Source organism: Acyrthosiphon pisum, chromosome A1 (genome assembly GCF_005508785.2).
Source record: "Acyrthosiphon pisum isolate AL4f chromosome A1, pea_aphid_22Mar2018_4r6ur, whole genome shotgun sequence".
In the NCBI taxonomy this organism is placed as follows: domain Eukaryota; kingdom Metazoa; phylum Arthropoda; class Insecta; order Hemiptera; family Aphididae; genus Acyrthosiphon; species Acyrthosiphon pisum.
Genome location: NC_042494.1, coordinates 100,146,065 through 100,157,453, shown reverse-complemented (window position 1 = coordinate 100,157,453; position 11,389 = coordinate 100,146,065). Strand labels below are relative to the sequence as shown.

General features: G+C 29.4%; 1 protein-coding gene across 2 annotated transcripts; it reads left to right on the top strand.

Moving 5' to 3' along the window:
* Positions 1-3,984: 3,984 nt before the first annotated feature.
* LOC107882937 lies at positions 3,985-8,971 on the top strand. 2 transcript variants are annotated; one of them, XM_029487894.1, is made up of 3 exons: positions 3,985-4,115; positions 7,949-8,165; positions 8,418-8,971. In XM_029487894.1, the coding sequence occupies exons 1-3, from the start codon at positions 4,074-4,076 to the stop codon at positions 8,729-8,731; spliced, it is 573 nt and encodes a 190-aa protein (XP_029343754.1). In that variant the 5' UTR covers positions 3,985-4,073; the 3' UTR covers positions 8,732-8,971. The 2 variants fall into 2 exon arrangements, with proteins under 2 accessions (XP_029343754.1, XP_016657579.1); XM_016802090.2 differs by having other exon boundaries at positions 7,949-8,971.
* Positions 8,972-11,389: the final 2,418 nt, after the last annotated feature.

The window sequence follows — 11,389 nt, the reverse complement described above, 5'->3', positions numbered from 1 at the left end:
AGTACTAGAAATGAATCTTTGTTAGGATAAAGATGTAAAAGCCTCAAAACTTTGGGATCTAAATGGTTCCTTGTGTACCGATTGGACACATCATGAATAACACCAATTATATCTGCTTCTTCGATTGAGTTTACTGAGTCATTAGCAAATGTCCTTTCTAAATTATACCTATAGCAATGGTAAGGCATGTATGGTAATATGATTAGTTAATAGTTTGTAATAGTAGTGTTTTCATTTAAAAAACGATGATTACTTTGCAATTTCTGTAGAGTCTACAAGACCAGGAGTGTCTAAAAACACTAATTGCGTATCGTCCACACTTCGTACTGCACGGACACTAGATCTTGTAGTGTGAACTTTACAAGAATAGGGACATATCTACAAAACACAGTTGTACAAATTATCAGGTATAATATGATTTTGAGTTTATTAACTAAATTTATCTAAATAAGTTTCCGAACACTTGTGTATTATAAGTTTATAACACACATTTATACCTATTCATTTTGACAGTACTTACATTTCTCTGGACAATAGAATTGATTATAGAACTCTTTCCGGCATTTGGTACACCTATAATGGCTATTTTCAACAGACGCTGACGCTTAATTTCTATTAAATCATTCTTGTTTTGGTTGTCATAGTTGCTATGGCATTGTTCTGGGTTTGAACTATACTTACATTTCAATAACGTATAAACACGGTTTGGTACTGTAATTGGTTTTAAGCCAATTGAAAGATAAATAGTACTGAAATACTTAGCCATTGAATAGAAGTAGCAAATTAGATGTTAACAATTGAACAACTCAGAGTTCTTCAATGTTTAAACTAAGTACCTACCTACGTTTTGTTATATTTCAATGAACTGCACTATAAAACACAAACATTTTATGAGAACTGAAAATTAATAATATAAAAACGCAAAAGAACCATAACGATGTGATTCAAGATTCAACATAGAAATTTGTATGAAAATAATATGAATATACCTAATATTATGATTATGATACAAAAATATTAGTTAAAAAGTTTACCGGTTATCACTTATTGTGGTAGTGATAACTGCGAACAGGATTTTATATGGGTCGCTACTTTTTGTTCCACAAAACATTTGTTCCAATGTTGTTATCTTAAATCACTTCTGGTGGGAAAGTGAATCTACTTGGTGAATGGGGAGGTAAAAATAAGAGGCTAAAATTCCCAGATGATTTCAAAAGCGTCGGGAAAATCAAAAAAAAAAAAAAAATGGGAATTTTTACGCAAAATAGGTTTTATTAATTTCATAGAATGGTAAAAGATATCCAAACAAGTATCAAAATGTAATTTAAAATTGGATGAGATATCGCATTGTCAGCAGTACAATAAAACCATATAGGTAAGTAATTCAAAAAAGCAAATGTTCGGGCCACGCGAAGTATTTTCCGATGTCATCATAATCTTTCTTAAGGGTAGTATAGTTATTTAAAAATGATATCACACTGGGCAGTCAGCCAACTATTTGTTTGTGCATAATATGATGAGATTCGGAATACAGTCGGTCGGCACTATCGTGAGCCGATAGTCACGAATAAAACGCTGCACCAAGCGCGTTTGACGTCGGGAGGCGTACGACTGTATCGGCCGGATCTATATATTTAATATATTATATTATGCAAAGCGCGGGTCAGACCGGTTCGGTCACAAGGGACACCGGTTGCAATAATGTACAGTTACGAATTGCTCAAAACGAATCGGTTTAGATGACCCACGTATTCGGTGAAAATGAATAAATAGGCTGCCGCGTCGGTGTCGTGTTCTGTGGCTGACTGGGCTGGCGCTGGACTGGCGGGCGCCCGCCGGTCTGTCACAGAACACGAGACCGGCCGCATCGCATACGGACCTACGAGGGCAAAACGCAGTAGACGGCGCAGCAGTCAACGCAGCGGGCGAAACCAAGCTATAAATACGAGTGCGGAGCACTAAATCTAGTCAGTGCGTGTTCAACGGAGCTTTCTGCAGCAAGACCTACCCAGGGCAGACTTGCACATATGGACTTCATACACATTATTACTACGATTTAAACCTAATATAAATTATTATATTTGGTTACTGTCGCGGTACCTTTATTAATAAATTATAATATTTCTTCTACATTGAACATACCAAAAATACAAAAAACTACAGTCCACTCAAATTTATTTCCTCGCCGGAACAAGCAAATGTTCAGGAAATCAAAATAAAAGTTTAGAATAAAATTACAATTTTTTCATCAAACAAAAAACAATGCTAAGGGTAGATACATATTTATAATTTTATTGTTACATTTCATATTTCTTGAAATTCAAAATTGTGAAATATTTTAGTATTTTCATAAATTTTGTTTTTTTTTTTTTAATTAATTATATATTTACATATAATTGTCATAAACTACCTTCATAATTCATAACTGCGTGGTATATTTATCAGAGCTTGCAAATGTTTAATGTTATGATAACGTTATGATTATAACGTTATAATTGACACAATAAACGGATGAAATTTGTAAACCTAATTATAACGGAAAGCGATAATCAAAAAAAAATTAAATACCGCAAAACAAAACCACAGAACTCATATTCCATCAATATCAATGATTATACCTAATACCTAGTACTCACTTACTCTTGGTCTATATAATTAATAATAATTGATAAATTATTATAAAATAACCATCATTACCTAATATTTGTTCAAAGTTTAAAGTTTTTATACTTCAAACACTATTAAAATGTAATCCTTTATAAAAAAATTATAAGATAAATATTTTTTAAACATTTCAAGTAAGTACCTATGTGTAATACATAAATTTACAAAAAAATAAGAAAACCGTTTGTTGAGAAATCGTAATTTATTATAATCTTATGTAATTGTGTTCAATATTGTATAATCTTTTAGATATGAAAAGAAGTTTTTTTTATGAATTTCTAACTAGGTACAAAATAATTTTCAAATATTCGTGATTTATTAATTTCTTTAAAATTCAAACTTCAGACGCTTAAAATGTATTGTGGATTTATACGCTCAACTTTTTTTTACACTATAATAACAACTTATGAGGATCCTATATTGTATTAAATTAAAATTTTCATTTTCAAGTTTTCGTACAAACATTTGATGAAAATTTAAAGTATCTAATATCTACGGTTATTACTTATTAGGTTTGAGTTAGCCAAAACCAATATTGTTTTTTTCAAACACTGCACCATGGTTTTGCTTAAAAATACCAGTTTTTATTACATTTTTTTTAACGTTTTTAAAACTACTAGCTACTAGACATTTTTACTTTTGACCACCCAAATTACTAACTTAGGTATAGATTCACTTTTCAACCAGAAAAGATGCTGAAGTAGAAAACCAAAGCATTTTAACTACCCCAAAAGACGATGACAGACACAAAAAAAAAAACACGCACACATCATTGTAAAATCGACACATTTTTCGTTCCATTCACAGACTCTAAAATGTTGACAGCATAAAATAAAATATAAATTAACTTATGTATAGGTACCTACTACTTAGTGCAAAAAATCAATGATAGGTACCACAACAAACATCTTAAACACGCAGTTAGTTGAGGATAATAATATTGAGTCTTCAATTATATTATTTTCATAATATAGGGTAGGTATTTAAAATTTGTAATAGGTAATATTATCAACCTACTATAATAGTTTGTAGTATGTACTATTATATAACATAGACTATAGTACCTACCTATAGTATATCATATATTATAGTATTTGCGTTTTTATACACACCTATAGGTATAATGTATATAGTATAATGTATATTGTATATGCATGTGAGTGTTTACCCAAATGTTGATAAATATTAATTTTAATTAAAATAATGAATTTGTTATTAGGTAGGTATTTAAACAAGTGGAATTTTTATTTCTTGATATTTTAATATCAATATTCCTTTTTTAATCAAAATATTTTACTAACGTCATTGGCAATAAATAACTTACTACCTTATTTACCTATGGGTAGGTGTTTAATGTAATGCTCATACGTTCAGCTTATTAAATTACATTTTTTTTTAATACAATTTAAATGTTCCTCAGTATAAAATTAAAACATCTACTAATAACATTGGTAAGTATCTATTTTTTTATTTGGATAGCAGTATATTTTTTATTCGAATAAAAACATATTACAGTCGAGTCTCGATAAATGGAATCTCAATGGGTATAAAAATAAATTAGACTTAAAAATGTTTCGAGTTATAAATATTTATATTATGTAGTACCTACTTCAACTAATAAGTGCAAATTGATATAAGCTACTCAAGGGGCAAGAAATTAATCGAGCTATCGTGAATCAGCTGTAAATAAGGTTTTATATGGTATAAAAATATTATATTATAAAAAGTAATAGTCAAAAGCAGTCCCAACTCCTAAATAAAATGATGATTTAATTAAACAAATTATAATTTATTATCCAAGACTTGTGAGCAAAAATGAATAATGTTGCGTTATTAATATATTATGTAAATAATTACATAGAAAAACGACTTAGGTACTGTCATAGTAGTATAGTTTAAATTGTTTAATTAAATTTTTACCATATATAGAATAGAACTTCGATTTTTGACTGTGAAATATTGTTTTTATTTTTTCGATATCATTTACCAACAAAAGTAAACTGAATAGTATATATACCTAATATAAGCCATAAGGAAAAAAAATGTTTTATTTAAAATGCACTACATACCTATTTATTTGTGTTTCAAATTATATATAGGTAGGTAGCTAATATATAATATAATGAACCTAGCAGATAAAGCGGCCCCCAGTTTTTTTATTCTGTTACCTAGTGATATTTATCAAGAAATTAGATGTCAAGCAAGTGGTATTCGCTCGCACGCAAACGGGGTTTTTAACATTTCACAAGCTAAACTAACAATGTTTAGTCATTATAGACTTCCACTTAATAGTAACAATTAATAGTAAAAAATAGGGATCAAAATTTCAACAAAAAAAAAGGTTTTGGAAAATTGAATGAAAAAATGTTTTTTTTCTAAAGAACTTTAAAAGTAATCTATCGTGGAAACAATATAATAAATAGCGATAGTTGATAATCATATTACATACATATTAGCATAGGCGTGCGCAGACATTTGTGGCAGGGTGGGCCAAGTCAATAAAAATTAAGAAACCAGAAGTCCTGAATTCTGATGGAAGAAATAATTAAAATGTTACATACTTTAATTTGCTTACTCATAATCACCCACTATTTAAGGCACAAATAATTTATATTATGATAAAAAAACAGGAACATATTTTTTAAAAATTAAATTAGAAATATTTTAACTGTCAACAGTTTTAAATTTAAAATAAATACAATTTTTCAATCTTTGATGGTAATATGTTATCAATTTTATTTTTAAAGACATTTAATTAATTATTATTTATTATCATTGAGTATCAATTTTTCACCTACCTATATTTAATGTTTTATGATTTAAAAAATCAAAAACCGTGATGTTTAGATCATGTACTACAAATTTCGGTATGTCTCGCAGGGTGGGCCACGGCCCACCTGGCACCCCTTGTGCGCACGCTTATGCATATTAGGTATATATACCATACCTAACTTAAAGTCTGTAGTGGATAAATCTAGAGGATTCTATACTTGATTTATAAATAATTATAATATGTAACATTAACTACTAAAGTACCTACTAACTATTAATTGTGTAGTTATTTCTTATTAGTTATTATTTATTAATATTATTTAATTTTTAAATATCTGTATTAATATTTTTAATAGTTTAATTTTAAATTTTAATGCAATAATACATTGATAACCGTATTGGCAAATGTGAAATAACAATGACAGGTTTCCTTATCTATTTTAAAATGGTTTTTTTTTTTACATACAATATTTTAATTTTTTAGCTTAAATACAATTTTTTAATTTTCCAAAAATTCGGTTTTTTTCGGAAATGTATTAATTTAATATTCTCCAATTTTATTTTTCCACGTTTTTTGAGGCTCTGGGAAAAAAACGGTTTTTTTCCGAAATTTTCCCGAATTTTTCCAGAAATTATTCGGCATTTTGATCCTTAGTAAAAAGTGCTCAACTTTTTGGTACCTACTACCTACCTACTTAACTTTGCAAGTATCTTTATGTATTATAATACAAAAAAAAGTATTCCTTGGAACTTATGTATAGGTGATTTTTGAATTGCAGAATAAAAATCATCGGAAAAAAAAATCCCCAGTTTAAAATATTAAAACAGCCACATGAAAATGATTGAACAAACAATTGATCAAACGCTAATTAGTGTATTTACCACATGTCTATGTTTTTTTTTATTTATTTAGCTTCTACTAATAACTTATGACAGCTCAACAATTATATGAACAATAAGCATTAATAATATCAACAACATTACATACAATAGTTTGAACATACAATGATAGAATATAAGGTCCATATAAATATTGGAATAGAATATGAACAAACAAAATATAAGAGGGCACAGAATATGAATAGTTAGATAATGCACAAGATAGTAAATGATTTGATAATGTGTAGTAACAACGAGTAGAAATATTTAATTTATTTATAATTGGGAATTACTTAATAATGAAGTAAGAAGGCCAAAAAGGGAAAGGAGGAGTTTGTATGATACTCGAGAATTCGGATATAAATGACTAATGATGTTAAAAATATTCCAATACTTGAAGAAAGTTGAGAATAATTTTGACCAGAGGAAGTGATTTGAGCATGGTCGATAAGTACCAAAAGAGGGCTTAGTAGTATTGTTTTCACTTTCCAGGCGTATGAATAAGTATGGGAGGATCTCGCCTAATTGGACGATTAAAAAGTTAAGGTTTTTTATAGTGAGAGGGCAACCTTTGTAATTGGCGGTTTGGCTACCATTTCATAGAGCACATCTGGCTGGAGAGTCACGTGGCTTGGTACAGAAATCTGAGAAGTGGTTTTCGCCACATATTACGCATTGTGGATCATGGTAACAGTGTTTCCGAGTATGTCCGTAAGACTGGTATGAATAGCACTGTGGTAGGCTTTTTTTGTGGATGTGGTTTATCAACAACAATTTTTGAGTTGATGAGGAACTCAATCTTGTATAATATGCTGTCCGAGTTATTGTTAGATTTTTGGATGTCAACGAAGAAAAGTGCAAGGGCGTTTTGTCCGGAAAACGTTTTATGTTGTATATGTTGGTAACGTGGTGTCCCAATTCTGAAAGGCCGGCAATGATGTCTTCATGTGCAGAAGTTGGGTGGAGTTTTCAAATAACTACGCGTAGCGGACGAATAACATCTGGCGGATATGAATGATAACTGTAATTATCCTCCTCCAAATGCGTTAATAACCGATTGTAATATTCAACGAAATGCGTAATTTATATTCACTTATCAAAAATAAGATATGAGGGTGGGGATTTACAAATAAAATCTGTAGAGTCAAGTCAGGTCATACGGCTTGGGATGATGGTGGGGATATTGCCCATATTTTTTATGTAAAACAGGCGGTACCTTTATTTTGTCATCGCTATTGCGGATTTGGAAAAGTGGATTGGTTTTCAAATACCCCCCTCTAAACTTCTTTCTGCGTACATCCGTCACCCCAGATTACTCATAGTACATAAATTACATTTTTTTTGAAGGGGGATCACGAGGGGGCAGTTGTCCCTCCCCAGAATAAATATTGAGAGGGCAAACTTATCATTTAAAATAGGTCAGTAAATTGTGATTAATTGTTGCCTCCCCCCTCCGACAATCGTAAACCAAGTACCACCTATGACTTTAACGATATGCCCAACGAAGTAGATGCCAAATAATAAGTTGCCAATGGAATATTCCTTAAAATCTAGTACCTAGTCGTCGTGCCCCTAAATAATTATAGGTAGGTATTTTATATTTTAACATGTAATTTTACATTTTTAAATCCAGGTTTTGACATCAATATTTGCTGAAATCGCAGGAATAAAATGGGGAGCGGCTAAAGCAGCGAAAAAAAAAAAGAAAATTACAGATAAGAAAAATAAAGAAACGGAAGGACTTTGTGAAACACTCGAAGACTTTTATCGACAAAAAATATTTATAAAAGTAGCTAATCGGTATTTTAAATCTGAAGAAGGAAAAGGTCTAAAAACCCGCGTAAATGCAGGTAAAAAAAAGAAAAAAAGGCATAAAAAAAAACCACCTAGAATCCATAATTGTCTTGACTCATTGGATTATAATGAATTTTTAACACATTATTACAAAAACAACGAAAAAAAGCCGATACAATTAAAATGTGATTTACTTAAGCCTAAATTATCATTTGTACCCGAAGTTCTATGCGAAACAATTGGGCAGTATTTTCTTCAATTTGGTGTTAAAGTGTACTATAATTTTTTTAAATATTTATTTAACATAGGAAAAAAAGCAAAAAGAGGTATTTTTTCAAGAAGTGTGACTGGTCAAATGAAACGTCTTGTCAAAAAATATGAGGAAAGCGGAGACAAGGAGAAGCATGCGAAAGAAATTCAAAAATGGGTGGATAGGTTTTATGATCTGAGTTGCAGTAAGATTATGCCACATTATAATGCATTTTACATATTTTACAATGATTATTCAAAGTCTAAAGAACATAAGGGTTTTGTTAAAACTGCAACTTGTGATTATTTTGTACGCATACCTAGAATAGATACAGAGAATGAAATACCCAAAAAGTTAACAAATAAAGTATAAACCATAAATTATGGATTCGTGTTTAGGTGAAAAAACTTTTACAAGGGTAGCGATATAGGCATATATTTTTATGTTTAATATTTTTATTAAATGACATCCTTTATCATTATATCCTAACTATTATAGTATGCATATATCATTATAGCATTAACATTTAACACACAGTGTGTTACACACTTATATTGTATTTGTAAACCGGAAGACTAAAATAAAGAAAAACAATTACATAGGTACTTAATACTACCTATATCTACTTGTACTTCTTATGTTGTTGTTATTTTGTATTTAATGTTTATATTATTAAGTAGGTACCCTAAGTAAATAAATACCTACATTTAAACATGATAATATTTTTATTTGTTTAATGCTAGGCAATATAAAAGTTTACCTATACAACAGTTTTAAAAAAAAAAAGTGAGTAAGTGGATGTCGCTCTGCTGTACAGTAGATTACAAGTGGGTCTCTGTATAATGGATGGTATTACATTTGAATTCAATGATATAATATCATTGTATAAGAAAAACGATTCTGAGCGGAGACGGTATGTCAGTTTAGGTATAAGACATAATATTATATAGGTAGTCTATGGTATTAAAAAAAAATTTACCTATGATAAATTTCAAATTAATCATATCACAATAGGTATCTAGTAGGTACTTATATAGGTAACGCGTTATACATCAAAAACAAACTATGATACTATCATAATAGTATACTTTAGAAGTTTCAAGTATACCCACGAATAATATTATACAAACACAACAAAATAACTATAATAGTTATTCTGGTTTTTAATATGTAATTTCGTCCGAATTTGAACCTAAAATGACTATAAAAATAAACTGTGTAAATTTATTTTTTAGATTTTTTGGTAACAGAATAAATTACTTACGCGGAATCTTGTCCTAAATGTTCAATTCTTAGATACAAAAGTTGAACATTTTATAAATTTTTTAACTACAAAATAATCATTCAAATTAAAATTTGATAAATTTTGTCAAAATTTGATCTTTAAATGCTTATAAAAAAAAATTGTGCCTATATATTTTTAATATTTTTCAACTGCTATTGTAACAATATATCAGGAGCCTTGTATTACATTTTTGCACTTTTTGCCCAACAGATAAAACTTTATTGATATTTATAGAAAAAAAAACTAAAAAAACTGAAAACTGACCATGTCCGTAAACAGCTCAAAAAGAGTCAAATTATTAAAAATTTAACAGTGAGTGATGACCGGTGAGTAAATTAATGTAATTTTATAGATAACAGTATAACACCTAAAATAATTTGTTTCAAGTATCATTGGCCCACTCGGCCACAACGGACTGCGCACGCCTATGCAGTGCCTATAACCTTGTTTTATTAATGAGATTTTTAATATTTTACATAAGTTAAGTTAATTGATAAAATTAAAATATGACACGTCATGTGAAAAGCAATGCAAGTATATTTAACACCACTATGGAGTGATGCTAAGATGTGACTATAATAACTAGGTACTAATAAGTAATAACATAGGCACATAGTTACAAATAATGACACGTTAGTCGCCATGTGCCCGCCAGTGGTCATATTTAGGGTTCTAAATTTGAAATTTTTCAATGAAATTATGAAAAATATTTTTCTTTTTTTATACATGTTCCGTTATAGATGATTAGAAACAATATATTGATTACACACTTAGAATTAGGGGAAAACATTATTTTTGTTGATTTATTATTTGATATTTGTATAGTCTATATTATATTATTATGTAAGTACCTAATGCTGAAAAATATTCCTGGCATTATTTTGAGAATAAAAACATTTTTTTACATGAGTTTTATAATAGAGAAAAGATAATGATTTGAAATAAACTTGAGGTCAATTCCAACAATAAATAAAATAATAGTGTATTTTCATTTTACAGCAATTATAAAGTGTACGAAAGTCATATAATGTGTGTGGGTATGAGGCTGAGTGATGCGAAGGGGCTCTGGGCTCATTATTTAATACTTAGTTCATATAATTTGTTATAAGTAGTATACATTTGTTCAGTGGTGCAACTTGATAATAAGGGGCCCATGTGAAAATTTCTAGACCGGGGCCCTTACCTGCTAGCAAGAATTAAACACAGTACAGCACTTGGTATAAATCGAATGTGGTTCAAAGTACTTTCCTGATATCTCCAGGAACAATTTGAAATTTTCACAAAATCGGTCAAGTAGTTTTTGAGAACCTATATGATAGCTACAGGCTACAATTATACATTTAACTCTCATGTTTGTTTTAAGATGTAATTTCTTTATTCAAAACCATAAGCGTGTGACGATTTAATGGATCATTTTACCTCATCTACCAGAGTAACTAATGGCAAACATCTAAAATACTATTTTTTACTAATTATTAAAAAAAAAAAAAACAAAAATGTCTATCGTAAATCTCAAAATACCTCTCCGGGTTGAACCAACTGGGTCTAATAGTGAATCTAAACCATTCGGGGACTCTCAAAAACACACAAAAAATTTCCAGTGACTTAGAAGGAGATCAATGACACACAGACAAACATTTATTTGTTTATATATATAGACATAGATTGTTATTATTTTCGGCCACCCGGCACCCAACTCATTTTACTAAAGAAAAATTATTATTATACATTAAAACCTTCCCCAT

What these genes read in the sequence shown, in the direction of transcription:
- LOC107882937 (XM_016802090.2), top strand. Translation starts at nt 4,074, where the DNA reads ATGTTCCTCAGTATAAAATTAAAACATCTACTAATAACATTG. An exon ending in AACATCTACTAATAACATTG is followed by an intron (nt 4,116 to 7,948) that starts GTAAGTATCTAT and finishes TTTTAAATCCAG; the next exon opens with GTTTTGACATCAATATTTGC.